The following is a 20,293-nucleotide window of genomic DNA, read 5'->3' as shown; positions in this document are numbered from 1 at the left end:
ACCACATGCAAGATAGGAGAAAAAAATCCTTACAAATCGACTAATTCCAACTATACATACATATACATATAGTTGCATGCATGCATACATACATACGAGTTACTTTTGCCTGTCTAACAAGCAACCCCATATACTATCAAATAACTAGTACTAATCTGATGAACTCCATGATATCTTTCGGTGTCGGGTGTAGCAAAATTCCTTCTAAAATTTCTGCTTCCAGCTCACATCTGCCACGAAGCTGAACAAGGAAGAGCTTGACTGCCACTGGTGGGATTGGGATCGAAGATCTCTGTATTGTTGCCACCATTTCATGAAGTTACTACCCTTCATGAAAACCTCAGCAGAAATGCTCTTTTCTTTGATCATCCTCCACACATAATCCTCAAACTCAAGGCACACTTTCAGAGAGGCATTTATTATGTTTTCCTCTTGTCGGAGACTTATCAAGGCTTTACAAGCCTCTTAGAAATGAGCCCAAAAACATGAGTCCTGAGTTAAGGATGCGAAATTTGTGCAGGCCCTTCTTTCTCTATATGAACCAGTGCGATTTTGCTCTTTTTCTTTCATCCATTTCTCCAGAACTATGTAACGATGCGGTCGGACCCCATCTGAAAGATAACTTTTGTTTCCCTTCTCTCTACTGTAGTGGTATGCAATGTCAAAAGGCTCTGCAAGTCTTCTATATGTAGTGCGAGCATTGATCCATTTATTTCTGCTTCGGAAGTCACTGGGCGACACATGCTTCTCTTCCATCTCAACAATCTCATCCCAGAAATTTCCCAGCTTTATTCTGGCTAAATTTACATGAAAATCTTTCTTATCAGCTTGCTGTTTGAAAGAATTATAATTGCAGGTGTTTTTGGCCTTACAACGCGTTTTAAGCCCTTCCAATTCTGCCAAATAACTTTGGTTCTTGCTCAACTCCACATTGAGTTTTTCAGTGTTCATTTCTTGCTCATTTTTTGTTAATGTATTAATCTTTAGGTTAAAACTTAGTTATTTTAGGTTAATTTTAGTTTTGTTTGATTTTATTAGTTTTTGTATAGTTATAACTTATTTGTTCCATCCGACAGTTTTTGTGTAACTGTGCAAACTGTTCGCTGCCTTTATTATGCAGCAAGTACTTCTTGAATTTTAATTGAAATGTGTTTCATTTTATTTTTGTCAATTCATTTACATTTCTGCCCTAACAGTGGTATCAAAGCGGAGAAATAAGAGCAGAGAATTCTACAGAAACAATAAATTGATTCAGGTGATATCAATTTATTTATTCTCTATTTTTAAAGGATTGAGAAGTTATTTTAAAGTTGCAGGCCTTGTAAATAGTGTTTATTTATTTTAAATTCAGAATGCAGTCTATTGTTTCATTGATTGGAGAAACTTTAACAGGAAAAGATAATTGGATGGAATGGCATAGAAAAATTGAAAACACTCTCATTTTTAATGATTTATGGTCTAAAATTTGTGATGGAAATGCACAACCTACAACACCAATTGATGCTAAAGAAAAAGAAATTTGGCAATATAAAAATTCCAAAGCTTTGGCTTTGATAAGAGCTTCTGTTAATGGAGATGTGTATCGACATATACAAGAATGCACATTTGCATGGGAAGCTCTTCACAAAATAAAAGATTTATTTGATTCTCATTCAGAATTAGAGTTTATTCAGTTACAATTAAAATTGTTTAATCTTGAATTGAAAAATGGTGATGTTATGAGTTTGGCTTTTGAAATCAGAGCTATAAAACATGATGTTGATGCTGCGGGTGGAAAAGTTGATATCTATCTCACTGCTTTCATCAAGGAACTTCTTCCAACACATTCCACTTATCTAGAGTCTCTTCAAGCAAGTAATCAATTGAAAACCATTTCATTTGATACATTGGTTGAAAAGTTAGCAGAACGTGAAAAAGCTTTTGGAAGGAAAATAGATACTACTACTGAAAATGTTTGTTTTGCTCATCAAAAAGAAAAATCTATCAATAAAATCTCTTCAAAGTATAGTTATAATGATAAAGGAAAAACTAGAGGTCAATGGAGGCAACATGATAATCAAAATGATAGGCAGTATTTATATTGTAAAAGATGTGGTAGAAAAGGTAGTCATGAAGCACATGAATGTAAGCTCTCATGGGACAAGATAGAAAGTTTTAGAGAAAATTCATTTAAACAGAAAGATAAAACAAAAATGCACAGTGATGATAAAATTTCAGAGGATAAAATTTCAGGAGCAGCCCAATTTGCTTGTGACAGTGATAGTGATCAATATGTGCTTTCTGTTTCAGATTTTACATCTAATTCCTCATGGTATGATTCTTGGATCTTAGATACTGGAGCCACACAACATATGACATTTCGGCTTGATTGTTTTGAAGAATTTCATGAAGGTGCCTATGGTCCAATTTATTTAGCAAATAAATCTAGTCTAAAACCTCTTGGAAAAGGAACTATTCGATTTAAGTTGCCTAATCTTCAAGACCTTGTGCTTCATGATGTATTATTTATTCCAGAATTACAACGAAATTTGCTATCATTAGTATTGATTCGACAAAAAGGCTATTCTATTTTCTTAAAAGATGGGCAGGTTGTTGTAAGAAAAACATCTAACAATCAAATTGTTTTCACTGGGTGTGAAGATGGAAGATTATTAAAATTAAATGGTGCATCTACTTCTAAAAATTTTGCATATCTTACTGAAGAAGAGAGTCTATCACCAAGCCTTTTATGGCATGCAAGATTGGGGCATATTAGTTATGATAGCATTCATACCATGCAAAAGAATGGTGTTGATGGTTTGCCATTTTTTTCTAAATCAATTGAAAAATGTGAAGCATGTATTCTTGCCAAACAACATAAAAATTCTTTTCCTCATTCCACCTGGAGAGCACATAGAAAATTGCAACTCATTCATTCAGATTTGTGTGGGCCTTTACCAGTAACTTCTATTGGAGGATCTAAGTACTTTATGTTGTTTATTGATGATTATAGTCGCATGACTTGGATTTATTTTTTGCAGCAAAAATCAGAGGCTTTTGACACTTTTAAAAGATTTCGTGTTATGATTGAAAATCAGGCTCAATCTCAAATTGGTACTCTTCGAACAGATAATGGTGGAGAATTTACTTCTCTAATTTTTGAGGATTATCTTTGTCAAAATGGTATTCAGCATCATCTCACTATTCCAGGCATTCTTCAACAAAACGGTGTTGTTGAAAGAATGAGTAGAACTATCATGAACATGGTTCGAGCAATGTTATATTTCAAAGGCATCAAGTTATATTTTTGGGTTGAAGCAGCAAGAACAACAGTCTATCTTCGCAATAGATCTCCATCATCTGCTCTTCACCAAACAACTCCATATGAGGTTTGGTTTGGTTATCCTCCAACTATTCAACACCTTCGAATTTTTGGGTCTATTTGCTATGCTTTGATTCCTAAAGAAAAAAGGAATAAGTTGCATCATCATAGTTATAAGTGCATTTTTTTGGGCTATTCTGAAACTTCAAAAGCCTATAGATTATATGATGAAGTTCATAAAAAGTTTTTTATTGCTCGTGATGTTGTATTTTGTGAATCTTTCAAAAGTGATACACATATTGAAAATGAGTTAAAACAACTTGATAAATTTGCCACATCTTCTCCTTGGATAGAAAATTCTTGTGAGATTTTACACTCTGGAGGAATGAATACATGTGTAGAACCTGCATCTCAAGCTACCTCAACTCATGATGCTCCACCTCTTCATGTACCAGAACAAGCCCCTTCTCATAGTGATGTTCTCACTAATGATGAGCCTGACTCATTACCTCCCAATGAAGATTCTAATCTACAAATAGAAACATCTACTGTCCCACAAAAATCCTCTCATAGGTGGACCAAACAAGTTCAACAAACTTTGAAAGATTTGCGACCTGATGAAATAGGTAAAACAGGTACAAGAAGTTCTTATAAAGCAAGGCTACAAGCTCAATCTAATATTTCAGATAACCTTGAGTCTATTGATGAGCTCAATCTCACAATCGATTCAACACCAAATTCCTATAAAGAAGCTCATCATATTTCATTTTGGAGGCAAGCTATGCAACATGAGTATAATGCACTTTTGAATAATGGCACATGGGAGTTGGTTGATCCTCCTCTTTATTGTAAACCTATCGGTTGTAAGTGGATTTTTAGAAATAAATATAATGCTGATGGTTCACTTGATAAACACAAAGCACGCCTTGTTGCCAAAGGTTATGCTCAAAAAGAGGGCATAGACTATGATGAAACATTTGCCCCTACAGCAAAATGGACTACTATTCATGTTTTGTTGGCTTTAGCAGCCCAAAATGGTTGGAGCATCCATCACATGGATGTTAAAACTGCATTCTTGAATGGTGATCTTAAAGAAACAGTATATATGACTCAACCTGAAGGCTTTGAAGTTCCTGGTAAAGAGGACAAGGTATGCAAGCTTATAAAATCATTGTATGGTTTAAAACAAGCCCCACGAGCCTGGTATGAAAAACTTACTGAGCATCTCTTGCAGTTGAATTTTCATCACTTTGAATTTGATGATGCAACTCTTTTTGTTAAACAGATTGATGGTACTATTGTCTATCTTATTGTTTATGTGGATGATTTATTTATCACTGGAACTAGTGAGGCTAATATTCAAAATGTAAAAGAAGGATTGCAACAAGGTTTTGATATGACTGATTTGGGTCATCTTCATTACTATTTGGGAATTGAGGTGATTCAAAACCCCCAATCTATCTTCATCAGTCAACAAAAATATATTGGTGATCTTCTCAAAAAGTTTGGTATGGCTGATTGCAAGCCTCTCAGCACTCCTATGGAGCAAAATCTCAAACTTTCATCTAATGATTCCTCTGATTTGGTTGATGCAACTTCTTATAGGCAACTAGTTGGCAGTTTGATTTATGCTACAACTACTCGACCTGATATTTCTTTTTCTGTTGGAGTTCTGTCACGATTTATGCAACAACCTAGAGAAACTCATTGGTTAGCAGCCAAGCGGGTTCTTCGATATCTACAGGGCACTCAAAACTATGGGCTTAAATACTCCAAAATATCAAAATTTTCTTTGCTTAGTTATTCAGATTCAGATTATGCAGGTGATATGGATGATGGAAAATCTACATCTGGTTACTTAATGTCTCTTGGTTCTGCTGTAATCTCTTGGAAATCTAAAAAACAACCAGTCCCAGCTCTCTCTTCTGCAGAAGCAGAATATATAGCAGCATCTGAGGCAACTAGAGAAATCTTATGGCTTCGAAGAATTCTTGCAGATTTGCAGGCACCACAAGCTTCTTCCACACCACTCTTTATTGACAATCAATCTACTATAAAAATGGCTAAGAACCCAGTGTTTCATGATCGTACCAAACATATCAACACCAAGTTTCATTTTATTCGGCACTATGTGAAAGATGGCAGTATCTCCCCTCAATATTGTGCTACTACAGACCAACCTGCAGATATCCTTACCAAAGCATTGGGTCGTGTTAAGTTTGAAAAATTTCGTGAAATGATTGGTTTAACTCCTTCAGATTAAGGGGGAGATGTTAATGTATTAATCTTTAGGTTAAAACTTAGTTATTTTAGGTTAATTTTAGTTTTGTTTGATTTTATTAGTTTTTGTATAGTTATAACTTATTTGTTCCATCCGACAGTTTTTGTGTAACTGTGCAAACTGTTCGCTGCCTTTATTATGCAGCAAGTACTTCTTGAATTTTAATTGAAATGTGTTTCATTTTATTTTTGTCAATTCATTTACATTTCTGCCCTAACAATTTTTCGCCTCTCCAGCGTTTTTGAGTGCAAAAAACGCACGATTGTGCTCCTTAAAAGTCAAAAGTCGTCAATCTCAGTGTCTAAACAGAAACAACATTAAGAGGAAAGAATACAGAGAACTCAAAAGCTATCGAACAACTAATAAATCAATTCCACCTAATAAAGTTAACTTGTAATGAAATATAAAAAGAAAAAAACAACAGTTTTTGCATATTGTTGTATCTATGATTTTCAGAGCGCGAATCATGCAACTATGGTACATACAGAAGTAAAAAGCACAGTTAATGAGATTACCTGAGCTCCAACACCGATTGCTTCCAATTCCAAGGCTATTCCCATCTCGAAGGAGGAGTTTGAGACAATGTTTGCAAACTGTCTTGCATTTAGCGAGGCTTCATCTATATCTTCTAACATATGGCCATAATCCGTGTGCTCTGAAATACAGGTGCGTGCAATTTTATCGAATGGTATTCCATCTTGGCTTTGCATAGTGAAATGCAGCAACTTAAGGACAGCTTCAGAGTCGTCAAAACAAGCTGCACCATGGGTTGAACAGAACATATAAGTACCGATGGGCACATACGGGCTTCTAACACAAGGGCAATTGTTTGCTATTGTAGATGTGCACTTCATGACATTGTTAAGGAGAGTCGTGCAAGATTCCGAAATAGAAAGATGTGATACAGCAACATAGTCAATATCCATTTTGCTCTGCCAGTGAGGTAAAATTGCATCCAAAGGCTTGGCAATTGATTCATATGGTGCAAGGTACATCCTGGGAACAATATCATACTTGCAGACAACATGACAAAATCTGCCCAGCCAATCCTCACGCCCAATTGCCTCACGAATTGTGGTATTTCCAATCAAAGGAGCACCAAATGTAATGCAAAATGCATTGGAGTTTCTCAACCGCTTTTCTAGAAACCAGAGAGTGGCCAGGGCTACAACTGCACCTCCTATGGAATGGCCCACAAATATAATGTCTTGTTCCTTTAAACCTTGTATCTGATGCAACCAAAAAGGAAAATAGGATTTTTTAAATGGGCACTGAACAAATGAGGAATATCTGATTGACAAGAATTGATATTTGTCCAACGTTGTGTGGCTGAGTGTTAAAGTAGAAGCATCACTGATGACGATATGTTTCACTGATCCTCATATCATTGTGGCTACGACAAAGCGGGCCAAAATTTCAAGGGTTAAATATTGCTTGACAGTCCATAAGGCATAAAAGTATGGAGTACTGCAATTTATGAATATTGGAGGCACAACTTTTTGGAAATTCTGAAATGTAAAAATATTGGTTTACAAAATATGAGGTTATTAGAGCATATTAATATTAAGGGCAGTTTTCATGAGTGTTTGAATATATGTTTGAGGTTATGATGTCTTAATATTAAAGGTTGTTGTCATCAGAGTTCAAACTTATATGTTTTATGATGTCTTAATATTAAAGGTTATTATATCAGAGTTCAAACCTATGTTTCAGATTATGATTTCTTAATATTATGTCTTAATATTAAAGATTGTTCTCACGAGAGTTCAAAACTATATGTTTGAAGTTATGATGCCTATCTTAACCACTTCAACTTTATCCAACAGTAACAACATTTGACTCAAATGACTTGCAGTTGTACTTTTATAAAACCCCGATTATTTTTCCTTTGAGTAACAAGTACTTCTTGGCTAGGTGATTGATAAAACTCTGAAAGTCAACAGCATAAATAATATAGTACAAACAAAGGCTTTCACATTGCAAGAGAGTGCTCTGATGCATTTTCATACTTTTGTTTGACAGATCTCTTTTTTCTTTTTAATGGTTTCAACATATTTGAGTTTTTTATTCAGTCAGCTACATTTATTTCTCATCTCACAAGAATCATTTCTCAAGATGTTCTCATCTTTTATACATTTCACTAATGAAGTCACATCCTGTCTACCTCTAATATCATAAATCTCAGTATGAAATGAACTGACACTGTATCATTTTGGACATCTCTAAGAGTTGTACTCTCACCAACTTCTAACACTACTAGCTCTAATGTAATGATAAAACTTTGAAAATTAACAGTAGAAATGGTATAGTACATATTTATAGCTTCAAAGAAACAGCATAAACTCTTATAATCATAATCATGAAACTAAGTATGACAATGAATTGACACTCAGTGACGTTTTAAACAGACCTTTTAAAAACCTTTTTCTAGTTCGTAATTTTGATTAAAAATATGTATCTGATAAATAAATATAGTAATACATGTATAAATGCCCTGTAAATTATAAAATCTGTGATTGCATAAGTTTCTTTATAGAAAGATCTTTAATGGCCAACATACCTGACAAGCACAACAAATTTCGAGCATTCCTTTCCTGAAGGATGACATTTAAGCTCGTGAACTTTAGTTTCCTAAGTGACAGATTCCTACGATGCAATAAACTGATGATAATCATACTTGGGGATTTATTCAATGGTTTTAATTTTCAGTAAGGTTAAGATCAATAAGCTTTGCAATGTAGTAGCCATCATAGTATACAGGCACAATTTTAAAAAAGGTATTAGGTTGATCAGTCAGATATTTCATTAACTGATAACATCAACAACAATAAGTGAATTACATTAAACTGCAAATTGGTAGTGATAGAATTATTTCCAGACTAGAGCTCGATTAATTGGAATGGAAGAGCAGGGATCCTACAATACAAAGCAACCTTATAATATGGATTAAAAGTTCTATTTACCTTGGCCTCGAAATTTGAATTCTTCAGAATATTCCGGAGTCGGTAAAGAGCTCCCTTGTGAACGAGGGCCGGTTTAGCATCATCACCCTTTGGGCCCGCAGAGAAGATTTTCTGAATCTGGGTATTGCACTCTGCATATTTGATATCTGGGGCAATAAAATCTTCTTCATGAAACGAAGGGAAAATCACATATACTACATCTTCATCTTTTTTCAGAAGAAAAATGTCTTCTTTATTGTTGGAAATACTACGTATTGCCTCCCAAGCCTTGGGCAGGATCCCACAGGTAGCAAAGAAAGTTGCAAGCTCCCAGCCAACACTGAACCTGTAACAACAAATCTAAAAATTAGCAGCACTTGGGCATTACAAAAACCAAGGCTAATTTAGACAAAAGCTCCTTAACGGTTATCTGATTAAACCGGCTTAGAATTTTCCACAGAAAAAGGATTCAGATATCTAGTGTCTTTTGAGCACACAGTGGACATTCGGATTTATTTTTATCAAACTCATCTCTTACTTACACTATTCATGTTTTATGATGTCTACATTCCCATAAAATTCAATTAACAAATAACAACAGGAAAAAATTTAAGACATAAGTTTTCAGAGTCTACAATGTTAGTGATAAGATAAAACAGGGCAGAAAAACAGAGTTTCGTCTGCAGCAATAACAGAGAAGAAATCCTAAGCAACGACATTTACATGGTTCACCAATCACTGGCTACATCCAGAGGAAAAGTACATGTGTATTATTTCTGTATATTAACCGGAGCAATACATGTAGTTTCATCATTAATAAAATATCTCTTATGTCAATTGGTAGAAAATATGTCAAAAGAAGATTGAAAGGACAGTGGAAGGAGAAGAGACTTGAAAAACATGGAAATGAAAATTTCAATGGTCAGATTTATAATCAAAAAAATTTCATCAATATTTTGGATCATATTTTATTGTTTATCATCAAGATGAACAAATAAAAGAAAAAAATGAATGAATCATAAAATATGATCTGGAACATTGATAAAAAAAAATTCACATAATCATATCCTCTAACTTTCTACTGTATTCTGATAATGAATCACAGAATGTGAGCCAAAACATTGATACTAAACAGATCTTATACAATTGAATCTAGAAAATACTCATAATTAATCTAAAAATCTTCAAACACTCAGAAAAAAATATTTACATAAAAATGTCTTCAAACATATAACCCAAATGGGAACTTACAGTGGAGGGTTTGTGAAATCTAAATCCATGGCTTGTCACCTGCTACTTGCTTGGCATTTGAGTTCTTACGGGATGCGCCTTTATAATCTTCTCCCTCTTTTTTTAAACTCTCTTAATTAAGGAGAAAATAAAAATAAAAAATTCAGGGAGCAGCAGAGCAACATCTAAGAAAAGCTTCAGAAGAAATGTCGTCATCTCAATTTTTCTGCCGTATGAAGACTTTATATTGAATAGATCGCAAATATTCTTGGGCATTTTTTCTTAGAGGTTGAGAAAGAGAAAGTACAAAGAAAGTCCTGGGAAGCTCTTTGTAAGAGGCTGCTTGATGTTGGGCCACACCATATGGTTTGGTATCTAATCAACAAATTGTACCATGCAAACTAATTGGGGTGCTTATAGTTAAGTATCGAATTCACATTTTTGGTTCAAAATTTTCAGTTTGACTGTAAAATGATATTTTTAAGCTGAAAAGCGTTCTGTTAATCATATAACTAATTGTGTTACTCACAACCAAACATCTGAGATTAAGCAGGTGTTTATTTTGGAGTGTTCACATTAAACAATCGATCATGACACCAGTTATTTACAATGGGAACTGATCCATTAACATTGATTTCTTTACCGCCTTGAAATACGAGTTGATTTCTTTTGGAATTTATTTGCAAGGAAATTGCAATGAAGTTTCATGGAAACGAAGCCATCGATATTTTCAATAAAGTGCTGCATTCCCTTCCACTTTCCACCGTCCAAATGCTCATGAGATGACTAAAGTTTGTGGGATTTCATTTTGGATAATAAAACTTCATTGAAAAGTTGAATGGTTATTTTCAGTTCTTCTAACTAATTTGTTTAAACTATTAATATGAGCAATTATATTTATGAGTTTGATAGGTTATAATTTTTGAAAGTTTTGGAGAAAAACAATCTTTAGTTAAATTTTTCAGTTATAAAATGACATAAAATGCATGTAATTGAAGGATAAAAATTTGCTTGTTCATCAATTGTGGTGGCAAATTGTTCATACTCTTTAGGAGACTGTTTCTGCTAAGTGTAATCTTTTTGTTGTTGTGGAGTCTAGTGAGCTTTAGATTTTTAGGAGGTTCAACTTTATTGTTCAAGGGGTTGATACTTCTCTTGGTATGGGTTTTAACAAGATTAGATGTAGACACTCTATGAGGCCAATTGATTGGGTGGGTCAATTGGTTCCTCCACCTAATGACATTTTGAAGATAAATACTAAAGGTTCTTTTAGGGAGAATCCTAATCATGCTGGTATTGGAGGTATTGGTCGTGATAGCTCTTGGGATGTTCAGTTCTACTTCTCCATTTATAAAAGGTTTCATATGAATAATTGCATAGCGGCTCTCACCATTTTGTGTGGTTTGGAGAGAGGTTGTATTCTTGGGAAGAAAAGGATTATTTGTGAATCTAATTCACAAATCCTGGTGAATATGTTGAATGGACAGCGAGTGGTTGATTTTAATTGGCACTTAGCTCTAGTAATTTGACAAATTCTAAGTTGAGTACTTGTGTCACATCCAAAAAAAACCAATGCATAAGAATCGAGAATTCGTTGCAAATGCCATAAAGATGCATGGTGCCCATATGTATGAAGGAAAAACAAACCTCAGAATCATAAATTTGACCGATGCATGTCTGTTGGACCATAATGAGTAAAAGCTTGGTCGTCCAACCGAAAATAAGAGGGTTGTGTCATTAATTCGATATGGCACCCTTGTCCCTCAAGGGACCGAATTTGCAGGTTGTATGGAAAAATGTGAGCTTGGAAATGAGGGATGGTCAACCATAAAAGTGTGAAGAATAGAAGGGTTTGCGAGATCTTATAGTTGCAACCACATTGGTAGGCGCAGAGTCATTTTGTAAAAGACCACAATGTGGAGGCGTAGGCGATGTATCTGAATTGTTTGACAGAAATGCTTCATTCCTTGCTATTATCCTTCGTGCTTGCTACCAAAATGTGAGATTCATGTCTATTTCAAGTAAGATTAGAGAAGTGTTGTATCTACATTGGAAAGAATTAATTGTTTTGAACTGCAGAATGATCTTCAAAATGTGAGCAAAGGGAGGAAGTAGCGATCTGTATGCTCATTGGCAAGAGGAGAGCACGATTCTTAGCTACCTTAGTATTCTCTGCATGATGGGGCTCCTCATAAAAATGACCCATAAAAGGGAAAGGGTGTGGGCTAAAGATTGCACAGTCATGTCTTACATCCGACAATAGCATATGCTTGAAGTTTCTAAAAGCTTTTTCTTAAAAGAAATCTGTTATTGTAGCGCCTGGAGCTATAAGGGAAATAAAGTGCATCGAGGTAGCCTAGATGGATAGGCACAATCGAAGGGGAGTTACACAGCCAAGGTGGAAGGTATCGCCAAAACTTACTGCCAGGGAGTAAAAATGCTTGACAAAGATGAGGACACAAGGAAAGGAGGCGTATGGATTTCAATAATTACAGCAGAAATAACTTCCACATTATTTCAAGAGCTAAGTATACCCCTCTGTAATCTTACTTTCCTAAAGTACTAGTAATTTTAAGCTATTCTCTCTGTGCTTCATAAAAGTTCTATTATCTCATAATGAAGTCGAATGGCTAAAAGAATTGTTCTAGAACAGAATCAATATGGGATTTCTTTCTTAAAGCACTTGGTTAGGGTTCGTACCCTGTTTGACTTGTTTTTATCAATATTCCAGCATACTATTAGTGAATGCATCTTGAATCATTCATTTCCATATAGAGAAAGGGAGGGCAAGCAAGATGTGTAATTATATTTCATCGTGGTTTTAATCATATGGTAAGATATAATTGGTTGTAAATAATACTGGAATGGGGATTAAATTATTCTTTATGGAATAGGTGGAAATTGAGATATAATGAATGACACTTGTATGGGCCTATCTGTTGATTAAATGTAATTTATTATCTATTAGGTTGTGGGTATCTTCTTTAAGCTTAAATAAAGTACATCTTATTAATAGTGTGAATAGTGTTGTAAAATTGAGAGACTCTTAAGTTTATTAAGAAATATCATGAGCATTACAATTTGTGTTCATTATTAATGCAACATAGAATTATGGGTTGTATCTAAAGTTGTATTGATCTCCTTGCATTGTGTTCTAAGAATATGACTTAATATTAAGTTGGACTTAAAATTGCATAATGGCATTAGGGAGAATGGCTTCACTATGTGGTACTAAGACAACCTATTATTAAACATGTCTTTTGGTCATAATTGATATCCTTAATTGCTCGGCTCAAATTAATGGATAATAGCTTTACTTGACTATATGATGTTTATTGACCTCTCAAGTACAATAACCTTGGTAGGAGAACTATCAAGGGAACTATGGAAAGGGTACTAGGATACATTAGATGATGGTATGCTTGTGTAGGACTCGTGGCTAAATAAAAAATACACCTATGTTGTAAGACCTAAGAGATATTAGACATGAGTAATATTGGAAACAAATCTAGAGTCACTATGCAATTAGACTAGTTAGAGATGGTCATTATTTATTGACAATATAGGGGTAATATAAATAATGGAGAGCTAAGTCAATTGTGTGAGCCTTGCACTAAAATATGGATGAAACAATATACTGCTATTAAAAGATATTTAACTAAACTTCTAGATTAGAGGAGGATATATTTTGAACATAAATGGATCATGCTTTTTAGTGTGCTAAAACTATTCAACCCTTTGCAATTCTATAATACAATATATACCCGATATCATTACAGCATGCCATAGTGGAACCTCTTTGAGAATTTTATAAAGGCTTTGGCATTATGGAAGGATGTTAATAATATATGAATACTACTATATATGAACTTATATACCTTATTAGTTCCTATTCTTAGATGAGATCAAGATTGCCTAGACAATCTCATAGCTAAGTATGCTTAACTAGAGCGATAAGGCACACCAACCCCAGCATATTGCACCCAAAAGTATTGTTCATTCTTGTGAACTAACCAATGAACCCCACATGGCCTTGCACTATAATATAATTTTGGGACCTTTTTACTAGTGATTATAAAATGTGTCTTCACATTATGTATCTACTACAACACAATTAGTTAATTCAATGATAAGCATGGTTGGTACAAATGGGGAGAAATTAGTGTTAAGTAGTCAATCTAAAATTTGCGTCAAGGAGATAAACTGTAGGATATTTTGGGATTCTTATGTTGAATTAGTAACAACAATGGTGGAGATATTGATTTGAGATTTGAATATCCTTGGAGTGTAGTGTCATTGAATATTTTTACTAAATTAGGAATAGGGTCAGTGTTCCCTACTAATTGTTGAGCATTATTAATAGTCGAGAATAAAAAAGAATAAGAAAGAATTCTATTTGAGAAAGGATGAACTTGACCTTTATTTGATAAGATTTCTTTCGTAATGAGTATTAATGTAAGCTAAGTTATACATATATATAACCCTAGTATTGTAGAATTATCCTAGGCGTTATCATTAATAATGTAGAATTACATTCTTTGGGGGAAACTCTAAATAGTTGTGTACTTCTACAGTGGGTTATATGAGATTGATGAAACTATGATTATAGGAAAATTGTGCATAGGTGTGCTTTGGGAGAAACTTTGTAAGGAGAACTACATGTGACTTTGACCCATTTGGAAGTGGGAACGTAGGTAGTCCTTGAGTGAAGGATGCCCATGTGACTTCAAGTCCATAGGGGTAGGGTCTACGGGGGAATAAATTGAGGGTTCGGAGTTGTTCCTAACGTTTTGACATTACATCCCTAGTAGACTTCAGACGAGGCTGGTTTGGTATTAAAAGATTATGAAAGATTAAAGAAAATTAAATAAGCATAATATTATGTTGTTGGCATTGCATGAAGATTGCATTGATGAAGTATAGTGTTGTCATTGATGTCAATAGTAACCAGTAATGAAGTTGTATTGCAACTGGTAGTGATGCAGTAATGCAATCGGTAGTAAATCGATGAAGGCAATCAGTATTGTTATTCAAGAAGAGTGATCAACAAATAACCCTAACCAGTTGATAAGCAAAACCCTAACTGATGGATCTTGGAGAATCGGTTGTGATGATCAGAGATGAAGATGCCATGTATGCATGATGCACATGATGAGTTTCAAAGTAGTTTTGACCTATGAAGATAACCGTTTATCTTGGGAATGAGAAAATGCATAGCATGAAGTGAAAAATACATGATGAGCTATAGGATCCAATGTGCGCTGATCCAGGAGAGGTTGAAGTTGTCTAGAACAATGTGTAGTTGATTGCTATGTAATCCAACGGTTATGATTGAACCAGTATGTTCGTAATCTCTATGAGATTTGTAGGTTTTGTGTTGTGTTACTGACCTATTGTATTTTTATTTAAGGTGGATGAGTTGTTTGTAATTGTGTTGACAATTTGGTTAAGTGTGATAGTGTGATTTTTGTTGAACCAGAAGGAGTGTTTGCATAATGTTGTGAAGGAAGATAGGATTAGAAAAGGATCTAACTAAGCAAGGTAGTGCTATTACCAGATCACCAAAGAACCTGTTGTTCTCTGACCATTACAATAGTTAAATCCCTTAATCGGGTTAGCTTTAATAGGGTTGGTGTTGTTTAAATCCTCTAACCAAGTGATCCATTAGCTTAGATTTGAAATCCTCTACCGAGGTTTCCTCTAACATGGTATTGCCTTTAATAGGGTATTGTAGTCAATCCCTTAACCAGGTGGTCCCTAACCAGAATTGTTCTTAATGGACATTATTCTATAAGCTTCTAACAAGGCTTAGCTCCTAATAAGGTGGACTTCATAAGAGTTCAAAATACTTGTGGGTATTCATCCCCACTGTGGTTTTTCCCATTCGGGTTTCCACATGAAAAATCATTGTGTCAAGTGGTGAATGATTTTGTGGATATGTTTTTATATGGTTGATATGATTAACTAGTAAAACCACTTAGATATGTTTAGATGACCATAAGTGATCTGAAATGAGCTATTATTGATATTATTAAAGTGGTTCAATGTTTTGGTTAAATGGTATGTGCTTCTTAGATCTGTTGCATTGTATCATTGCTGTTTTGGTCAAATGGTAAGTTTGACAGTGCAGTTGCAGTTTTTGGTACATTGACTAAATCGGTTAGTTTAGCAAGTTGTTCCTGAGTTGGAATTAAGTTTGGTGAAATTTTAGTATATTTTCCATCTACTGATTCACCCCACCTCCCCCTCTAGTAGTTGATTGGATCCTTATTGTTTCATCATATTATCAATTGGTATCAGAGCATTTCAGGTCCTCTTGTGTTTAAGCCTAACAACTTGAGGAAAAGATTTAGGAGAACATGATTAAGAAAGGTCTGAAGTTCAATATGGAAAACTATAGAATCTGGAGTGATAGGATGAAGATCTATATCAAGAGCTTAGGAAGTCAATATTGGGAACATGTTGTTACTAAATATAACTTGCCTAGTGGGATTTTGTCAGATGATCAAAAGAAGGAGCAACAGGAGAACAATCAAGCATTGGAGGCCATTATCAGTTCCTTGTCCGATTCAGAGTATGTTGATGTTCATGGACTGGATACTACATATGAAGTGTGGAAGAAACTAGAAGATATCTATAGCGGTGATGAGCATGTTAAAATTGCCAAAGAAGAGAGTCTGAGAGGTAAATTTGATGATATGCGGATGGGTGAAGGAGAAAACATTCGATAGTATGGTCAAAGGATCAAGGAGATAGTCAGAGAGATCAAAAGTGTTTGAGGTATAGTGGAGGATACAACAGTCATTAGCAAGGTGTTGAGAACCCTTCTACCGATCTACGCTATCTGAGTTGCAACCATTCAGGAACTCAAGTCTATTGATAAAACAAATGTAACTCTTGACTCCATCATTGGTAAATTAAGTGCATTTGAATTAAATGTTTTTGATGAAAGTGTTCAGAGACCAGAATTTGCATTTAGAGCCTCAGTTTCAACCCCATCGATAAGGAAAAGTAGAGAAGTGAATCACAGTCATGAGTCTAGATCTAGCAGAGAGGTAGATGATGAAGATAGTCTGATTGAGCTTGAAGAATTGTTGGCCAAGTGGTTACCCAAAGGTACCGGTAAGTGCAAAGGTAAATTACCTTTGAAGTGTTTTGCATGTAACCGAATTCGACATATTGCTGCTAACTATCCTAATGGAGATAATGAGCAAAAAAGTGAGAAGTATAAGAAGTATGAATGAAAAGGTAAAAGAGATTGTCTCATTGCAGTGGATGGAGGAATTATAGATGAATAATCTAAAGAAGATGCAAATGAGGACATTATCTTTGTTGCTATTAAAAAAAAGATATAATATCATAAGGCATTAGTCTCTCTCATGGATAGTTTTGATGACTGGATTATAGATAGTTAATATTGTTCACACCAAATGACCAGTGATTAGAGTAAGTTTCTTACTTTGAGAGAGTTTAATGGAGGTGTTGTGACATTTGGGAATGACTCACCCTACAAGGTGAAAGGAAAAGGATCCATCTTTCTTTGTGGTAAAAGCAGTGCAAATGATGTCTACTAGGTTGAAGGACTGAAACACAATCTTTTGAGTGTTGCTCAACTCAATAACAAAGGTTACCCACTGGAATTCAATAATGGAGTTTGCAAGATTTATGGAAGCAAAGGTGAACTGATTGCAACTGACAAACAAACTAGAGATAATTTATTTCATTTAAGATCTAAAGTCAATAGTTGTTTAATTGCAAAAGTAGAAGATAGTTGGCTTTGACATCAAAGATTTTGTGATGTAAATTTTGATAGTTCATTGTAAAAGTCAGTAAGTCCAAACTAGTAAGAGGTTTGCCACAGTTGGACAAATCGGTGAATGCTTTGTGTAAGGAATGCCAGTTAGGGAAGATGACATCCTCAACCTTCAAGAGAAAATCTTTCTCAGCTAATCATTTTCTAGATTTGGTTCATGTTGACCTTCATGGACCAATGAGGACTAGGAGTATTCAAGGTGATTGGTACTTCATGATATTTACCAATGATTGCTCAAGGATGATGTGGGTTACATTCTTGAAAGACAACACAAAAGCATTTAGCAAGTTTAAGGCATTAAGAGCCCTAGTTGAAAATGAAAGTGGAAAGAAGATAAAGTGTTTAAGAACTGATCAAGGTCATGAATTTACTTCAGAGGAATTCACTAGATATTGTAAAGACAATGGTATTAAGAGGTAGCTTTCTGCACTTAGGACACCACAGTAGAATGGTATTGCAGAAAGGAACAACCGATCATTAGTTGAAGCTGCTAGGACTATGTTAATTCAAGGACATGTGGCTAAGACATTCTGCAGAGAAGTTGTCAGCATAGTTATTTACATAATGAACCAGATACTGGTTAAAAGAGGTAAGAATAAAACTCCCTATGAGCACTGGTATTGTAGATCAATTAATGTCAGTTACATTAATATTTTTGGTAGCAGATGTTTTATCAAAAGATGTGATTATGTTGGTGAGTTTGATGCCAAGAGTGATGAAGGCATATTTCTTGGTTACACCACCAAGAGAAAAGCTTACAAGTGTTACAACAACTAAACCAAGAAGAAAGTCTTAGTATCTGAGTTGATGAGTTTCTTGAGAAATCAGGAGAAACTAGTAAAGAGAAGGAAGAAGAAGAACCTTACACGTTGTTTTTGGAACCAAAACCGGTGAAGCCAGAAGTTGGTGAATAGAACAGAGAAGCCCCAATTCAACTGAAATAGGGAGATCCAACAGAAGAAGAAGAAAGTGAAGAAGAAGAAGAACCTGGAAATCAAGATCATGTTATTCTAAGGTATGTTAGACTCAATCATAGGCCTGATCAGATTTTTGGAGACATGAATGCAGCTATGCTAACAAGAACAAGGCTTATAGAGAACTCTTGTATGATTTCCACCATTCAACCTAGAACTACAAAAGAAGCATTTACAGATGAAGACTAGATCAAGGCAATGGAAGAACTTGACCAGATAGAGAAGAACAATACTTGGTCATTGGTACCTAGACAAGAGACCAAGAATGTAATAGGTACAAAATGGGTATTCATAAATAAACTGAATGAAGATGGAGTAGTAGTCAAAAATAAAGCCAGACTGGTATGCAAAGGATAGGCACAAGAAGAAGGTGAAGACTATGGTGAGACAGTTGCACCAGTTGCAAGATTGGAAGGAGTAAGGACTCTAGTTGCATTTGCAACATACCTAGGATTCAAAGTATATCAGATGGATGTTAAGTCAGCATTCCTAAATCAAATATTGAAAGAGGAAGCCTACATTGAAAAACCAAATGGTTATGCTTTAACTATAGAAAATGACATGGTTTGCAAATTACATAAAGTATTATATGGCCTGAAGCAAGCACCTAGAGTATGGTATGAAAGATTGCACTCTCACTTGGTGAAGATAGGTTTTCAGAGAACCAATGAAGATAGTAACGTATATCTCAAGGGTATGTGCGCAAAGATGGTTGTCAGAAAAGTGGACACCACCCAAAAAAAAATGGAAAAATAAGCAGCACTTACACGGTTCTAAAATTTGAATTCACCACATACGCGCTTAGGTTTGTTATTCCCGAGCCTAGAGAAGGTAGCGCGTACGCATTTCTTTTAGGAAAATGAGCTTGTACGCACTAATAATCAAAAGATAACCATGTACACAGTGTCTATTAAAAAAGTTTTTTAAAAAAAATTGGGTCTCATTTACTTGTGAATAGCACGTTTTTATTTTGTTTTTTTATTTCCTCTCCTATACCATGAATGGGGTGCTATATTTCTCCTCCAGGCTATGGATGAAGGTTAGTTTTTTTTTATTTTTATCTTTCTTTCTTGTTTATTCAATTTGTTTTACATTTTAAATTTAATTTCCTCTGTTTTGATTATGTTTTTTCATTTTTTGTTTCAAAAACCAAATTCTTCTAATTCACAACAAGAACAACCAAATGCACCTCCTTAAAACCCACAAGAACAACCAAATGCACCTCCTAAAAAATCCACGAGAACAACCCCCAATTCCTCCTTTTGACAGCACATCCAAAACACAGGAGCAATTAATTAATTAGTTAGGATAAAATACATCTAAAATCAATAGACTAATTGTTAAATTGAAAACATCTGAACTTGAGCATCATCAATCCCTCACCACTAGCCTAGAAACATTAGCTAGTGGTGCCATAGCTGTTTCCACACAAATTACCAAATGGGGAAGCTTTAGGGATAGGTGTCATCAATTCTATGCCGATGGGCTATCATACAATGGAGTAAAAAACAAAAATATTACTAAAAAATAAATATGTGCCCTTTTTGTTGATCTGAAAACTGGTCAGTCATTACCTCTTAATACAAAGAGGTTTCCCATACATTGGTGTACCAATGTGCAAATGAAGAATCTTTTTTGGCAGAGGAGGTGGATGGTGTTTGATGATCCAGTTGTAATAATTATGAGGTGCCATTATATTTTTTGAGAAAAGTATATTGTGAGTTTGTGATCAATGTGAGCCCAAACTATTTT

At 34.7% G+C, this 20,293-nt stretch overlaps 2 protein-coding genes across 2 annotated transcripts in view; both read right to left on the bottom strand.

Annotated features, from left to right (window-relative positions):
* The window catches only part of LOC131876147 (uncharacterized), a 58,309-nt gene extending 57,940 nt beyond the window's left edge, over positions 1–369 (bottom strand). The window contains exon 1 of the mRNA XM_059220946.1: positions 229–369. Within this exon, the coding sequence (XP_059076929.1) occupies positions 229–369 (141 nt within the window). The remainder of the gene's footprint in view (positions 1–228) is intronic.
* A 5,677-nt stretch (positions 370–6,046) lies between these two features.
* On the bottom strand, positions 6,047–9,804 carry LOC131064076 (protein EDS1-like). Its single transcript, XM_057998103.2, has 3 exons — positions 9,776–9,804; positions 8,546–8,870; positions 6,047–6,811 (listed from the first exon to the last, which is right to left on the bottom strand). The coding sequence occupies exons 1-3, from the start codon at positions 9,802–9,804 to the stop codon at positions 6,047–6,049; spliced, it is 1,119 nt and encodes a 372-aa protein (XP_057854086.2).
* Between the last annotated feature and the right edge of the window lie 10,489 nt (positions 9,805–20,293).

The sequence above is a fragment of the Cryptomeria japonica genome, chromosome 5, assembly GCF_030272615.1.
Source record: "Cryptomeria japonica chromosome 5, Sugi_1.0, whole genome shotgun sequence".
NCBI lineage: Eukaryota > Viridiplantae > Streptophyta > Pinopsida > Cupressales > Cupressaceae > Cryptomeria > Cryptomeria japonica.
Note: the sequence above shows the minus strand (reverse complement) of the source record. Positions and strands in the feature narration are given on the sequence as shown.